The 17175-nt window shown below is 37.9% G+C and overlaps 1 protein-coding gene across 4 annotated transcripts; it reads right to left on the bottom strand.

Moving 5' to 3' along the window:
* Positions 1 to 345: 345 nt before the first annotated feature.
* On the bottom strand, positions 346 to 16896 carry ZNF330 (zinc finger protein 330). 4 transcript variants are annotated; one of them, XM_036853770.1, is made up of 11 exons: positions 16703 to 16869; positions 15209 to 15296; positions 14677 to 14808; positions 13181 to 13200; positions 13009 to 13079; positions 10484 to 10563; positions 7943 to 8069; positions 7381 to 7485; positions 3643 to 3689; positions 2470 to 2587; positions 346 to 1306 (listed from the first exon to the last, which is right to left on the bottom strand). In XM_036853770.1, the coding sequence occupies exons 3-11, from the start codon at positions 14794 to 14796 to the stop codon at positions 1032 to 1034; spliced, it is 963 nt and encodes a 320-aa protein (XP_036709665.1). In that variant the 5' UTR covers positions 14797 to 14808; positions 15209 to 15296; positions 16703 to 16869; the 3' UTR covers positions 346 to 1031. The 4 variants fall into 4 exon arrangements, with proteins under 4 accessions (XP_036709665.1, XP_036709667.1, XP_036709663.1 ...); XM_036853772.1 differs by lacking the exon at positions 15209 to 15296 and having other exon boundaries at positions 16844 to 16896; XM_036853768.1 differs by lacking the exon at positions 15209 to 15296 and having other exon boundaries at positions 16703 to 16872.
* Between the last annotated feature and the right edge of the window lie 279 nt (positions 16897 to 17175).

Genomic DNA, 17175 nt, shown 5'->3' with positions numbered 1-17175 from the left:
AGCAATAGCCATCCGACCTGTTATCCATATGGCTACAATTTTCTCCATACTTTTCAAATGCCAGCCAGTCTGATGATGCATTCCTTTCTACCACACCATCCCAATTCACTGTCAGTGTAAACTGTAACCACTGGAACTTGTGCCAGCAACTGTCTGTTCTCCACCTACCACGGATGATGGGGTTCAGCTGCATCACTTTGTGTCTATCACACACTATTAATCTCTGCTACCTGTCTTGCATATTAGACAAAAAAATGAAACAGTTTATACAAAAATATTGGAATGCTTTCCAAAATAGGCTTAAAATACTGAGAATAAGAAATCAAATAAAATATCAAAAGTATATAAGTGAGATACTAGATTTATTCAAAGAGAAATGAAATTTCCTGGGTAAAACATCTGTGTGATAATACTGATTCTGAAAAATGGCTATATAGTCACCTTTGTCTATACATTTAAGCATAAATAATAGGTATTGTTCAGGACACACGCTGTGAAGAAAGAAATGAATGAGTCAATTGTTAAAACACACATATAACTACTTAAGATAACATGAATATTTAATGAAAATTTAGCGTAACATCTGACTTTTATCCTGTGGACAAACAAGAAAAAGTACAGTAATTCATTTTACCCATTACATTTTACAAAATCAGAATGATTTTCTAAGCAGTATTAATAAAAACAGCAATTTAATTTCAAACAAATATATTACCATCCTATTCCTTTATCCTGTATATGTATTTAATTGGCAAACCTACTAGATTACTGAAATCAGTAAAATCCAATCCATGATGCTTAATTGCTTGGATCGATAAACATCTTACATTTGAAATTCATTTTTCTTATGCTACAAGCCTGATTATCAGTTCCTATGAAAATGCTATGCCCTACTCCTTGCCCCAGTAAGTGTGACTAGTCTTTCACATAAGGCTAAGTGACAGTGCGTACGTCTGAATATCCACACACGATCCATCAAGCACACACATTCCAGCTCCTCAGACAAGGTCACCAATGGGCAAGCAGCTTTCCTAGTTCTCTTGTTCCTCATAGTGAGCATAGCCACTGGCATAGGTCCTTCCTAAATTCAAATTAGTAAACAAATCTGATGACTCAGCGTCTGAATCCTTTCCACCTTCATCTTCTTCCTCTTCATCATCCTCTGCTTCGTACTCATCTTCTTCCTCATCATGGTAGCTGCTATCACCATACTTATCAGATGCAAGGTTCTTCCAATAGGCATCATACCCAGAAGCTCCATCTCCCTCTTCACCTCCAGTCTGCCTGCCAAATTTCAGGGAGCGTGCTACGAAAGACAGATATGTATGTGGCACCTGATTAGCTCCAATTCTCTACATCCTCATTTTTCTCTACAATATATGAAGTTACATGAACTTGATTGGCTGCTTCTTACTCTCAAATGAAAAAGTCAGTCACATTTTCCTTATTTCCTCACTTAACATTTAACCGGAAAGAAAGGAGACCTTAGAAACAACAATCAGTTCCATCCTACTTAGAGTCTACATACACATCATATATAAGAAATGAGAAGGATGACAGTGTCATTTCATTAAATCTAGACAAAGTCGGAAAACGAAATAAGAATAACAGCATTCTCCATACATAAGTTAAATAAGGCATGTTAAAAACTAAAATGCCCTTTGTTTGATCAATTAAAAGTGCATTTTCAAATCACAGAACAGGTGATTTCATGTCATTACACTCTTCTCAAGAGAGCTACTGTATAATTCAGATGTCCTAGAAGACAAAGTCTGTCATTTCTTCTGCCTTAGTAGCAAAACAAAGTTGAGCGTAAAAAATTATGTCTCACCTCACTGTATAACTATATCTTTGATTAAACAAAGTATTGTCAGAGTCATTTAGAATTATGGTTCCATTATACGTTTGGTAAAGAGTCAAATTCTCTTTAACAAAATTGTGAGCTTCATTACTGTAAGCATGTCTGTAGTAGTTGCATTCCTTCATAGAAAAGTTATATAAAAACTATAAAACAATTTCCTACAGTAGTGACGTATAACATAATAAGCATCACCGCTCAAATATCACACACATAAGAAGAGCTTCAAAATGAATTCCAACTTCCGAGTACTGAAGATTACCACCACTTGAATAGTGAGGATTTATTGCTACTCAATTATTTAAAATGAAGCTTCAGCAAAAACAGAAAAATCATTCTTTTTGGTCTTAAATTTCAGTATTCACTATATCATTAACTGAAGCAAATGCCAAATATCAGAGTGAATGATGGTATATTTCTTAAGTTAAATTGAGAAACTTTACCCACAAATTTTCCAAGGCTATAAAATTCCATTTGCATAAGAGAACACATTCATCTTTTCAAATATGAAGAAAAGGCAAAAACAAAAATAGAAAGAGAAAAAAAAGAGATAAATCTTGTCTAAGCAAGAAAGCAATATCACCCCAGTGGTATTTTAACAAGAGCCTTACTTGACATGCTGAGATCCTTAGTTTCCTGAGTTTCATGTCCACATTTAGGGCAGGGAGGCCGTTTTCCTTTTTCGTGCTTAAACACCTTGCTCCTTGTATGATCATCACAGAAACAAGCCTATATAGGAGAAATAAAAATGAGCAAGTTAAATAAGTAATTCAAAAAATACACGAAGACATCACTTAGTATTTCAAGGAAATGTAAAGTTACATATATACTTTTGTTAGGGCAGAGGTTAAGAGTTTTGTTGGGACTGGTCATGCTCCTGATTTCAATTCCTTAAAGGAAATGGTCTCTGCCAGGACTCTTCTGAACTATGGCCTAAACACAAGACAGAAAATATATGCAGGGTATGATATGTAGACACGTTTCTTCGTAAATATGAGTATTCACAAAGCCTCTGATGACATAATGGTGACCAGCTTATCTACCTGCACAGAGCACACAGTCTAACTGGGGACACAGACAAGTGGAGAGGCAGCTACACACATTACGCATCGCAAGGGAAGGGAAGAGAAGAAGCGCCAAACCAGACCCAGGATTCAGGAAAGGCTGCCTGGGAGATGTGAAGTCTTAGCCGAGATCTGAAGGAGAATGGGGGTGCAGCAGGGTAAGCAAAGACGGAAGAGTGATCTAAGGCAGAGGAAAACAGCACAGACAGAACTGGAGAAGAGTTGGGGGAGAATTAAGAGATAGGGTTAGGAGTATTAGTAAGAACCAGAGAAATGACTCTGAGAGGCAGTGAATCAGCTGCATCTGTTTAGTGATCTTTGACAAATGGAAATGCTGGAGACAAGGTCTAAGGAAACAGAACATTATGGAAATATTCACTGTACTCAAACTCTACCAAACAAGTGCATTTTAACATAAAGTAAAATATACTCCCATCATTTTGGTCAGAATGTTCTCTATAAACATAAGGTATAAAAACACTGAGCTAAGATTCAGGAGACACACGCACTGGTGTCAACTCTGAGACAAGCCAACTGGATGACCTCTGAAATGTCTCTAAGCTGTCTCAACTTCATTCACAATCTCTAAAATAAAAGAAGTAAATTACATAATGTTTAAGGACCCCTGTAGATTTATTATAGCTATAAATAATCCAAGAGCTGGTGGATGAGTATGGGGATAGAAAACAAAATCTAAAACTAAAAAATATGAAAGTATACCTTACAACGGAGACAGGAATGCTGACCAAGCCGATTGCATGAAACACCTGTGAGGGAAAGTGCATAATATCCATTTTCAACCTCGGAATGAAAACACTATTTTCCACAGATTTATACTTGATGTACTATCTTAGATCAATTATCGTTTTTTTTTTCTGTCTCATAACCTAGAGGATACAAAAAAATGAGATGGAATCCCCAGCCAGATGCAAGGAATCCAGCAATTGCACAGACACAGCATTCTTTTATCCTCCAATCTCTTTCTATTGCTCCAAAACTAGGAGATGGCAAACTTCATTAACGATTATTTAGGAAACTGAAATGGTAAAACATTTTTTCAGTGACACTGGCTGGACTCTTCACTTAAGGATATAACAGTTCAGGACTTCCCTGGTGGTGCAGTGGTTAAGAATCCGCCTGCCAATGCAGGGGACACAGGTTCGAGCGCTGGTCTGGGAAGATCCCACATGCCACGGAGCAACTAAGCCCGTGAGCCACAACTACTGAGCCCGCGAGCCACAACTACTGAAGCCCGCACACCTAGAGCCCGTGCTCCACAACAAGAGAAGCCACCGCAATGAGAAGCCCATGCACCGCAACGAAGAGTAGCCCTCGCTCACCGCAACTAGAGAAAGCCCACGTGCAGCAAAGAAAACCCAACACAGCCAAAAAAAAAAGGATATAACTTCAATTTTTAAAAGAATAACTGTTTCCATTAATATATATTCTCTCCTCGTGTTGTAGGCTATTGCCATTTTTTGCAAACTTCTGATATGAGAATAGAATACTTCAGGTGGACTATGAAGAGAAAATAATACTCAAGTGGGCAGGAAAATAGATGGAAAAATCCTAAAATATTTTATCTCTATTTTAGTCAGTAAGCCACATTAATTTTGGTCATTATCTACAATTAATGCAAATATTAATGCAAATAATGCTCCTAAACTTAAGAGCAAATATTTTAGAAAAGCCAATTTGTCTGGCACATATTGAATATGCCAAAAAATGGAAGACAAAAATAATTAAGAGAGGTATAGAAACAAGAAAACAAACTAAGCCTTACCCTGATGCAGTCTAAATATAAACTATTAACTTTCAATTTACTTAGAGGTTTTGAAAAAGTAAAGAAAACAAAAGGAAATCTATCTTTATAATTCAAATATTGCAGATGTTTCTAAGTTGGGGATTCTTTTAAGTTTGCCTGGGTCATGGGGAGCTTTTTCAATCTGAACAGGAAAGTATTTTTTTAAAAACTCAAAGATGATTTCTCAATTATGTGTATTATTATTGCTTCTGTCCAACCATCCTGCTTCCTTCCACAGTGACACTGCTATTTCAGATGGATTTATATTACTTGTCCTACATGCTAATAATAAAAGTAAAAATCAACTGAGTACTTACTATATATATATATATATATTAGGAATATATAAGTATACCAAATTACTCTAATAATAACTATATTATTTCAGTCTGTGGAGGAAAAAACCTGAAATCTCATCATTTCTACTTGAAGATATGCCTAGAGAGTTCTTAGGTTCATTCTTCATTCAGTCAAAAGAGGATATATATCACCAAAATGCTATAAATTCCTTTCACGTACAGAACCAGAACACAGACTGAAAGTACAAAGTGCCCAACCCAGTTTCCCTGTGCACCAGGCATTTCTGATACAGAATCTTCTCCCATCCCCACCACCTGAACCTTTGACATGCCACAACGACACAATCCCAAGAAACTCGTTGTTGTCTATCACACCCTCACCCTTACGGCCGGGAACCCAAACCGCTAGGATGGGATGCGGCCTTGCCAGGCTTCTTCCCCTAATTACACCTCAAAAACACACTGGCACTCCACTTCACTGCCCTGTTATTTTTCTCCCCAAGAGTTAAAATCTTGAACTTATATAAAAACTGCATTTCTCCCAGATTCTAAAAAATATTGTGACTTTCCTAGTTTTAGACTGGGGAATGGTTTTCTTTTTAAATCTATTTCTATGTCTTCCGAGTATTTTAAAGGAAAGCAGGTTAGAATACATCAAAGCCTGCTGACAATAAGCCATTTAAGTTTGAAGTCCCCGGGCCACTGTTATTATCTTAAAAAATAAAGGCAGAGTACACACATGTGTTTTGTTTTTGTTTTTGTTTTTTCTCCTCGAAACATACTTCCCACTGGTTATACAGGCAAAGAAGTATTTTATAGAATTTCCGTATCTTCCAATTCATAGTTGTACAGTCAAATCCAAAAATGATGATATATGACCAATTAAGGGAGTAGAAACAAACTATCTTTGGGACTTATATGTATGATCAGGACAGTGTTTCAGAGAAAATATTTCAAGTAGTGAATGGCAACTGGCAAAGGAAAAATGGCAACGAAAAAGTAAAACAATGAAAAAAAAGTAAAGAAAGACGATAAATTACAGTAAACCAAGGAAGCCTGTCGAATGACTTTAATATGAGGTATCAAAGGCATGGTAATAGATTTATCTTAAAATCCTTTCAGTTATTCAGTGTCTTTATTTTTCCTTTGTCATTTACTGAATCACTAAAACTTCTTGATGGAAATATAGCCTTATCACTTACAGTTGCCTGTCTTTGGGGTGTAAATGCTACGAAATACACAAAGTTCCCAAGTCCCAAATAAAATAATTCAATTTTTATATTATACATTCTGCAGAAGCCTAGGAACAGCTCAAAAAGGCTAACTACTCTGAGATGTTCCGTTAATCTTTTGAGATTTTCTTTATAAGTATCACAAGAATTACATACGTGTGTGTATGTGTGTCTTAGACTGATGACTTATCAACTTTAAATTTATAGATGAGTATAGGGATTAGCATTTCATAGCAGAACAAGAACCAAATTCAAGAAAGTGAATTTGGAATTTCAGTCTTTCCTACAGTGGTATCTACTATTTAATAAGGGCTTTGTAAGTGACAGGTACCATACTTATGCTTTATATGGATTCTCACTTCAATTAACTCTTTGAAAAAATTAGCATCTTTCTTTAATACATAACAAAATTCAGGTTTAGAAAGATTTGGTAAGTTGCCCAAAAACATATGGCCAATAAGTAGAATTCAAGTAATGTCTGAATCTAAAACTTGAGCTTTTGAGAACCAACAGAATAGAAATAAAATAAAATGCAATCTATCTCTAAAGATGATACCATGAAACACTGGTTCTCAAACTAGAATATACATGAGATTTATGTGTGCAGGTTAAATACAGATGCCTGGCACCTGCCACCCACTTAAAGATAGAACCTCCAGGGATGAGACCTTGACACCTGTACTGTTAAATAACCTCCACAGGTGTTTCTGATGCACAGTCCTGCCTAAGAGTCACTGGAACCAACCAGCAGGAACAAACTAGGGGTGTACCACTTATCTGGGGACACCTGAAAACAGGGTGGGGGAGGGTATGTTAGTTGTTATAATAACTTGGAAGTGAAAATGACATTTAATATTCAGAATCAGGAATGCTACAAGTCCTGCAATGCCTGATCAATCCCACAAAACGAAGAACTGACCCAACCAAAATGTCACTGGCACACTGCTGGACAAAACTGGACTGTATGTGTTCTGAATTTTTTCTACAAACAGAAAATAGATATTGAATTAAATTACAGTCCATAAGAGGCCACATGAAACAATAGATTCCTTTTTCATTAAGTTTAACACTTATACTATTAAGAATCTTGGATATAAAGAACATCTAATATATAAAAACTTACATTTAAATGTTTCCGCTTCTAAAACCTGGCAGCTGGCTTGATGTTCAAACTGATCATCTTCACAAAGAAAGTTATGGCAAAAAGAACAACTGAAAATTCTGCCTCCTATTGGATTAAAGAACAAAACCCACAAATGTAAATATGATAAAGTTTAATTTAAAAAACTTATCTGTAAAACTGCTCAGAAAAGATGGCAAGTTATTTCAGATTTACACCAAAATAGCACGGCAGTTTTTGTTCTGGCAAAGGCTACAAAGAAAACTGACAAATTGAACCATAAAAGAGTGAACTCCCACTGTACCCTGGCTACCCATATATACTCACAATGCTCAGAGACACTTCCTCCCCTGTAACTCCCCTCCCTACCTGCCTAGGTAAAAATCCTAGTATTGCCTGTTACTGCTGGTATAAATCCCTTTTCCAACTAAACTGATAACCAAAACAGTGCCAGTACTTACGATTAACAGTATCCTAAAAAAAATCATAAAAAAAGAGCATCCAGAACGTGTCAAAGTCAGCCTTCACTTCCAGCAAAGCTCATCATTTGTATGTAACCACTCACCGTGGTCCCAGACACCCCGTTCACATTCCACACACTCAGCATCGGTAAGCGGGCAGACACAGGCGTGTGTACTGAGACACTTCCTACCGTGACAAACCCAAGCTTCACAGAAGTCACATATTGCACCCTGCAACCAAAGAACATGAAAAATTAACCTCTGACACAACTGGCTGCAGCCATAGTTTAAGCAGCGGCAACCACCAAAATTATATACATTTAGCCACTTACCAACCTTCAGTGATCATGAGTGGCTTCATTAAAGAAAATGTACTGTTTAAGCCAAAATTAAAGAGTGTTTCCTGAAAATCAAACTACTTCACCAATAGCTATTTACAATATACAAATCTATACATCAAAAGAAAAAGAAGCAAAAGGGAAACTATGCACTTACGCTAATATTAATCATTAAAATAAGTCAAAGAGCTGACAGTGTTGCCCCCAAACTGAATTTTACAATAAATCAAATGAAGTCTAGAGCCCATAATTTAAGCGTTCCTGTCTATAGCAATTCTGGTAACGAAATTAAGTTTTTTCAAATACTAACATTCCTGACTTAAGAAAGTTCCTTCTTATCTGTGTAATTTATAAAATAAATATATAGCTTTTCTAGAATAACAGAGAGAAAATATTAAACTTCTGCCAGCATCTTTTTTAAGGCAACTTATGCATTAAATCATTATTATAACTCTTTGTTTAATAAAACTAAAATATAATATCTGGAACTAAATGACAGGGTGAGACTTTCCAATTCTCTGTCAAGGTAAGACGGTAAGACTACACACACCTTTAATAACACAATGACATCTACAGAACACTAAGAGCTAGAAAGAATCTTAAGGAAATGGAACTGGACGGTTTTTCCTTTCCAGGTGAGGAGGGACAGGGGCCTGAGACTAAGTCCAAGTTCTAGAGCTACATTACAGCTGAGCTGTGATTCAAATCCAGGTCTTCCAACCCTCAAAATTCACTGTTCTACTATTCAAGGCACTGTAACAAAAGTGGAAAAGAGCAAATAGGAAGAATGTTTTGGGACTTGTAAAAATAGATCACCAGTGTAGATAGCAAGTCCTCGAATCTATCTCTTGGATTACTCAGGGTTCTAGCAAGAGAAGAATGACACATTAAACTGGGTGATCCAGGGGAGTTTAAAGAGATAATTCACAAAGAACAGGGAAGGGCTTCGAAAAAACATCAGGGATGATGCAGATACTACCCCTAGGGCTGAAGGGCCAAGGGCAGGGAAGGGAGGGAGGTTCTACAGCCGCAAGAGAGAGCCAGCCGTATGCAGAGGACTACCTGGTCATATAGAGAGGAACTGGTGGCCAATCCATGTCGAAACCAGGATAAGCTGGTAGGGCGTAAGCTGGGAGAATAAACACCCGGATCATAATTTCCTCCTATCATCAGGTCTCTTGCCAAAGTCCTTTATGGGCTGAACCCAAAAAGAAGCCCTAAGTAAGACACTGATCCAGTCCACCACACAAGTCAGGCTCCCAGGGCAAATCAGGGGGAAGAGTCGGGGAGAGGGAATCTTAATCAGCAAATAGAAGATGGCCAGAAAACCACTTTTCTAGAATTTAGAGCTAATGATGCATGATTCTACTTTAATGTATTCTTTATATAAGAGATCATTCATACTCACACAACTCAGTAAATTAAAAAAATAATAATTTGATAAATCTAGACATAAGCAAACTACCAAGGAAGATTACAACAGCTTCTGAATAAAGATAACACTGACGATGCTATACTTAAAATAAAGAATCTTCATAAGATGATTATGAATAATTCCAGCTCTTCTATAAGATAGCCACTCATGAAAAATATAAAGGTGTGCCTCATGATGGAAAATTACATGTTCTTGGAAAATTATGAATATTCTACTATAAATATTACTTTCCTCATGGACTGACATTTGGACCTAAGAATAAATTCACACAATAGAATACAGTAAAACTGGTCAAAAGGATAACATTTTTTTTGAAAAAACGAGCAAAATGCCTCACACAATGCAACTGTTTCTATTATGTAAAATAATGAATTTTCTTTGAAACGTCTACATGTAACGAAGACATAACGACATGTAATGAACTACATGTAACTACATGTAGTAAAGAGCGTAATTCTGTGTTAACTATGTACTCTTTTTTGAAACGTAAAGCTTTAAAAAAACGATTAATCCTAGGTTCTCTTGGAACTAGGTTGCTTATTTAACCAAAAGACTGAATTTTAGTTTAGCAGGACTTTCAGTATAGTAAATAATATTTTGTGATGCCTAATTAAGATATATTAGAAAGGTATCACTAACAAATGAATGTTGTTTAGGTCAACATTAGATGAGCTTCCCTTCCTTATACATTTCCCAATAAGAAAGAAGAAAGCAGTCAAAAACAAGTGGGTAATAAGTGAAAATCATACAAAACCATGCCACAGATAATCCAGATAACTCCAGACTGATTACATTTAGAAAAAAACAACTGCATATTGGTCAGAATGCCGTCTCCTTCTCCTTGGAGACCTACTGGTCTAAAAGAAGCTTACCACCATGGCAAGGCCAGTACTGTAGACACCAGCGTGTTTTATGACACAGTCAGAAGACTTCATCATGCACTTTGTTTTCCCTAGCAAAGAAACAAAAATTTTCACTATTAGTCTTGCAAAGTAGTACATACAAATATTCACTAATTCCTCTTTTTATCTAGCCCAAGTTCCTATGGAAATAATTTGAAAATAAAGAGAGACCAGCACTATTTACTGCTTATATAACTGAAAAAAGAAAATGGATATAACTGAGACCTCATTACTTGAGTCAGATCTTTTGAGATTAGGAACTCATATGATAATTCATGTTTGTACTAAAATCAAAATTTGAAGGTTCTGCTTTGTAATCTAATAATCACTAAAGCAGTTTAAAAATCTTGTGAATTTTCAGATGAATTCAGGGAGGTTTTTAAATATGCTTTAAAAGTGAATTTTACATTTTATAATTCACAATAAAGGCAGTCTGATTTGAAGTTACTGCTTCTTTCTTTCCCTAGAACATATCAAACCAAAGCAAATCAAATAATAATTATGCAAATTATCTGGTTCATTTTTTTAATGTTTAACCATAGTTAAAAATTTACAAACTTAGCCCCCGGGTAAACATTCTTCTAAAAGAATTGTCCAGGGCTTCCCTGGTGGCGCAGTGGTTGAGAATCTGCCTGCCAATGCAGGGGACACGGGTTCGAGCCCTGGTCTGGGAGGATCCCACGTGCCGCGGAGCAACTAGGCCCGTGAGCCACAATTACTGAGCCTGCGCGTCTGGAGCCTGTGCTCCGCAACAAGAGGCCACGATAGTGAGAGGCCCGCGCACCGCGATGAAGAGTGGTCCCCACTTGCCGCAACCTGAGAAAGCCCTCGCACAGAAACGGAGACCCAACACAGCCATAAATAAATAAATAAAATTTAAAAAAAAAAAAAAAAGCCTGGGAGAAGTCCTGTGTTTAAAAAATGACGAACCAACCAACAACAGGAAAAAAAAAAAAAAAAAAAAGAATTGTCCAATAAGTGCCCAAATGAGCACAAAAATCAGGAATATAGTGATAAAGCTAAAAATCACAATACAGCCACAAGAGCTCTTATCTAGCAGCGAATCACCAACCCGAAACACTGTCAGGAAATTCACTGATCACATGCTGCGAGAGGATTAATGGTGACATATTAATCACGCATCTCAGACTCCACAAAGCAGAACACGAAAGAAACAGAAGATGCTCAATTTTCCACTACCTTGATTACCTAAGAAACAAAGCTAGACAACAGGAAATGGGAAGAGAAACAGGAAATGAGGGGCAGCAGGCCCCCAGCTGCTCCCTGTCTAACACTAAGGACAAGAATCAGTGAGAGGGAACTGTATCCGTGCACAGCACCACAAACGCTGAAAACAGGGGGAGGGCCTAGCGACAGCTTATCTCAATCTTCTCCACAGTCTATTTTCTCACTCTACATCCATTTGTCTTTTGTAAATAAGGATATAAAAACTGGCAAATGACTGGTCTATCTAGGCCAGTGTTCTCTTTCCATTAATTACAGACCTCAAAGCCATCTCTGAAAGCTAGAACTACACTAGAAACATTCAGGGGTGTGGCCCTAAGCCTTCCTAACTTTCTGCAATGTTATCATGCATAACATTTAAATGAGCATATCTCAAACTGTGTTTCACCTGAAACTATTATCCCATAAGCAAAGGGGATACTTGTTCAAATAAAAGTTTGGGGGGCAAATCTGGAGTCAAGACAATTAATCAGGTTTCTTTACTGGAGGTCTTCAGAACTTTTAACACATACATAGGTAAGAGAACTCTCCCAGGTGGGAATGAGGGAATGAAACACGCAGCGTGTCTCAAATGTATGCTCTGCTTTAAGAAATACCTATTAATATCTCAAGTATTCTGTGGAAGACTATTTGGGAAACATGGATCTTGTTCTATGAACTACTATTTAGTTTTACTCTGAATAATCATTTACTCTGAATAAAAGTTTCCACTTATACTTGGGAACTAGGTAAGTGGCTTAGGAACTCTATTCTACTCACTTGGGAATACATGTGAGGAAATTCAAGAATCATACGCTAAGAACCAAACAGAAAAACAACTGATCACAAAAACTGGCACCAGGTAAATGTGGAATAAAATTATTTTTAACAGCCTAACACACTGCAGGCAGTATCAGCAGAAATCAAAATTTAGGAAAGTAAACAAAGGATATCGACAAGACTAAGACAGTATAAATAAAAATGCAGCATCACCAAATGTTATTAGTCTGAAATCTAATCTTTCCATGTTTAAAACAACACGTGGTACCTTTATCTAAACTGTATCTTAATTATTTTCCAGCATTACATCAAAGAGACAAAACCAAGACTTGACAGTTTTTTGATAGGCCAAATAACATTTTATGTAGTCTTATTAATAGTAAGGCATAACGTTACTGTAAATGATAATGATGAACCCACAGGTTCAAACTGATTAAATGCCAAACAAATGTTTGATAAAAGAAAAGCATGTGTTTTGATCATATACTTACCACACTGTGCACAAATTGGTAACTTCTGTACAGAATTACAAAAATAGCAAAATGCTCTATTCTTCTGCCGTCTTGTCATGTAAAAGAAAATTTTAAAATTTAGTCAATATCAGATAAAAGGTCAGTCTATATTATTACATATAGATAGAAAAAGAAATAAATAAAAATTTACCTCTGACACTTGTCACATTCCTGTAAAATATAAAAACATAACATTAATTTTTCTACTGGCTGAAAACTGCAAAGTTACCCGCATTATAAAGAATACCGTTTTTCATGCTAAAATTTAAGTGACATTTGCCCAAACCCTCCAATTCCACCCATGAATACAAGCATCTATACATACTTTAACAACAAAGGTATGTTTTGGGGCATACCACACTAGAGAAAGAAGTGGCCTTTTCACAAAAGAGGCTAAATACAGTAGTGGTCTGTTTTTTGGATTTTTTTTTAAGCAATCAGAAAAATAATACAGAACGAACACAAGAAACAGTAGAGAACACAGTATGTTGAAGCTCACAGAAAATCCAGAATTCTAAACATGGTATTAAGAAGCTCTCCACAGTCTGGTCTCTAACCACTTTTCAAACCTCACTGGCCTATTCTCTTTAGATTCAAGTCACTATTTGCCAGCCATTCTCAAAATATGTCTTGTATTTCTTCTTTTCCATGCCTTACTTATTCTAATACTTTTCCCTGAAAAGTCCCTCCTCACTTCTTTACCTGCTGGAAGTCCTGGTGATGATCCCACCTCCTCTGTGAACTGTACCCCATCCCCACACTCACCTTTATCACCTCTTAGTCCTAATGAACCTTAATCCCAATTGTACCTTTTCTGCAGCACTTACCAAAGTCTAGCCCTCACTGTATATATTTAGGTGTGAGTGATTTCTTTGTCTGTCCTCCTTCTCTTCTCTAGAAATCACCCTGACATGGACGAGGGAGTCCCCACCGTCCTATCTGTGCTATGTAATCTCGCTCCCCCTCACCCCCCCACCAGCCCAGTACAAATGCTGGTTAATCCTGGGATGGGTACCCACCCAAGCCCAACCCATCAGAGTCCTTTCCCTCTCTGAGGGCAACAATATGTGATGTGAGACATGGGAGCTGTGAACCCAGTGGCTATGAACCCCAAAAAATGGAATTAAACAATCTGAGAAAATGGAACTAAATAAAAGCAAAAGACAGAACTACAAGTTGCTTCAGGTTCCAGCTGTCCCTGCATCCCAGCTACATCCACGCCCTTCCCAACTACACAAGTTAGCCCATTACTTATTCAATAAACTATTTCTCCCTGAAGTTACTTAGGTTGGATTTCTGTCCTTGATAAACATTAAGTAATACAGAAAACAACTGAGCTATAAGCTTGTGGAAACCAGGACTATGTCATGGTAATGATGACTTAGGATGAAAAGGCTCCAATTAATAGGACAAACTGAGGAAGGCATACTAGGTTAGAGAAGCTGGAGAATGTCACACAGTTCCTAGTGTGTATTCCTGTTCAGTACATATCTATTTGTCACCAACAGTAGCCAAGGAAATATGGTAGGTTTCAGAAACAACAAAATCAAACAAAATTCACCACTACTCAGTGTTAATGAAAACAACAGACATGACTTTAACATAGATTTATATAGTTTTTCAACCGATAACCAAAAAAGCTGTTACCATTGAAGCATTGCACGGGTGTTTAGCTAAATCGATAGTGCTTCTTGATGCTCGTAGTTGTTTTTCACGTTCCCGGCGATTCTCTGCCTTCTTCCTCGCACCAGTCTTTTTTTTAGGCATCTCCCCTTCTTTCTACACAAGCAAACAGAGAAGATATAATTGCCCTGTTGCATTTGCTATTTTAAGGAAACTAAGGAATACCAGAATGAAATCTTCTAATTCTCAAACTTTAAACTCAACCCTGCTATTCTGATGGTTAAGCACATTTTAAGCCTTTATGCATCATTTAGCACACATCGTCCCAAATAGATGGCTTTTAAAATAAGGCACTTATTTGTATTACCAAACAGTTCTAAAATATGTAAACATCAAAAAGATTTACCCTAACCGCCAAAATGGTTTTCTTTCCCGCAGAGCAAAAAAAAAGTTTCCTCTGATATTCAATATTCTTTAAAAACTACTCTGTACCAAGTGAAAAAAAATTATTAGGAATATATAATTAACAAGAATCATTTAAAAGTATATTATTTACCCAGTTTATATCACTTTTTTAAGCCATATATTCAGATGACCTGATGCTGCCAAGTCTTCAAGTGTGTCTAATTTCTCCCGTGTGATACCTAAATAAAACGTCTAATAGTCAAGTCAAAAGACAACATTAACTACAGAGCCAAACTACCCTCTCCGAAAAGATATTAAAGGCATCAGAGTAGCTTTGACTCCCTAAAAGCTGCCTTTCCCGCTACTTTTACCTGCAGTGAGCATGTAATTTTAACAGGGTTCAAATTTAAGAGTATGTGTTTACCACACATACCAAAATAAGGACTTTAAAAACCGGCTTTTATCAGGTAGTTGAAAGAACTACCTCATTTAGAAAAACAAGGTTTTCACTAAGTAACACATTTTTATTTGGCTTTTCATCCCATCTGAAGACACAAGTTCCCTGAGGATTCCAGCTCTATCTTTCTTGACAATATCTTTCTTTGCCTCCCAGCCCTGCCTGGCATAAATTAAGCCCTTTAACAAATGAAGAGATACACGAATGAATGAGTCCATGTGCTTGCTTTGAAACAGAATCTCAAATTTCTTAATATTCTTCAAAATACATGTATTTTTTAAAAAGTCTTTTCTAAGAGTGGTTCTCAAAAATCAACTGTGGAATTCCCTAAAAGCACAGATTTAGACTTCTAGGCTCAATCCAAGATCTACAAATTCCAAACCTCCAAGCACGGTTTTGGGTTTCACTGGTGACTGACACACAACCTTCCTGAAGACAAAAATATTCAAAGAAACCAAAGTCGTGTCCATGATACAGGGAGAGAGTTCCATGAAAGCACACCTCGACACTTACATTTCTCATTACAATACAGCAAAATCATACACCAGCTTGTACCTGGAACAATACTAACGTCACTCATAAAGTTGTCCTACTTTCCGGGTTTCAACTCTCATGTTGGAATGCCCAATCAAAAAACCGCGCGGTGGTTAGTTGCAACTTAAAAATATGAACAAACCAGGCGAGGAGGTTTAGTGGGTGGTTACCCGGAGTAACGTCCAAGTCCACTAGGTCACCCTTCCGTTATTTACAATGACAAAACTTACAGGGTGAAAAATTGTGTACTGCCCTCGCCAAAGAAGCTAAAAAAATAATCACAGGGTGATCACCGGTTGAATTTTCTGCGTCCCCCGGGGAGAACCAGCTGGGAAAGTTGAGCCTCATTTTTTTCCCCTCTAGTTTGTTTTGTAAACTTAAAGAGTGAATTCTATTTCTTAGCGTTATAGGGGTTTAAGCCCTCCTCCAGGAACGCTCCCACTTCTTCAGGACGTGGCCCGTGCCACGAAATGAGAAAACAGGCCTGGGGCCACTGCGGCTTTGGAGGCAAAGCCTGCAGCCGGAGGACCCAGCGGGGTGCAGGGGGAGCCCAGGGGAGAGTCGGCGGAGGTGCCACGCGACTCGGGGAACCGACGGCCATCCCCGCCCGCGGGGCACCCTCCCTCGCGCGCGCTCCGGGCCGACCTCGCTCACCCTCGCGGGGAGGCCGGGCTCACTCCGGGGGCCGAGGGGCAGGGAATGTCGTGAGGCCGGCCCGCGGCGGCTGTAGATCCAATTCGAGGACCACAATTCCGGGGGAAAAATGCTACTAAGCCCCGAGGAAGGCGGACAGACCTGCTTCCAGGTACTAGGAGCCGGACCGGATGTCCTCTGACGTCAGCACGTCGACAGGGGAAGGCCCGCCCACTTCTCTTCGCTCCGCCCCGTCACTCCCCCTTCCGCTGGGGGCAGGTCTCCCGATCCTGGGCTGAGGACCTGACTGAGAGAAGAGGAAAAATGGGGGAACAGAAGGAGGGAAAGGGAGGCACCTCAATTTTATGTTTTCAGAAAAGGAGAGATCTAAGCGAAGAGAAAAATCTAAAAAGAAAAAGGAAATGAACTTAAGCCCTGGTAGTGGATCAGTTGACTCAAACAGAAAATTCTTGCCTAATTCTTCTGGAAACTTT

The sequence above is a fragment of the Balaenoptera musculus genome, chromosome 5, assembly GCF_009873245.2.
Source record: "Balaenoptera musculus isolate JJ_BM4_2016_0621 chromosome 5, mBalMus1.pri.v3, whole genome shotgun sequence".
NCBI classification, from domain to species: domain Eukaryota; kingdom Metazoa; phylum Chordata; class Mammalia; order Artiodactyla; family Balaenopteridae; genus Balaenoptera; species Balaenoptera musculus.
The sequence above is the reverse complement of the archived record's forward strand: the minus strand, read 5'-3'. Positions and strand labels throughout refer to the sequence as shown.

Excerpts from the sequence above, each read along its gene's own strand:
- ZNF330 (XM_036853772.1), bottom strand. The coding sequence starts at position 14,796 with ATGCCTAAAAAAAAGACTGGTGCGAGGAAGAAGGCAGAGAATCGCCGG. Across the intron at positions 13,201-14,676 it reads ACCCGTGCAATGCTTCAATG|GAATGTGACAAGTGTCAGAG; the intron begins GTAACAGCTTTT and ends TATATTTTACAG. Across the intron at positions 3,690-7,380 it reads AGAAGCGGAAACATTTAAAT|GTGTTTCATGCAATCGGCTT; the intron begins GTAAGTTTTTAT and ends TTTCCCTCACAG.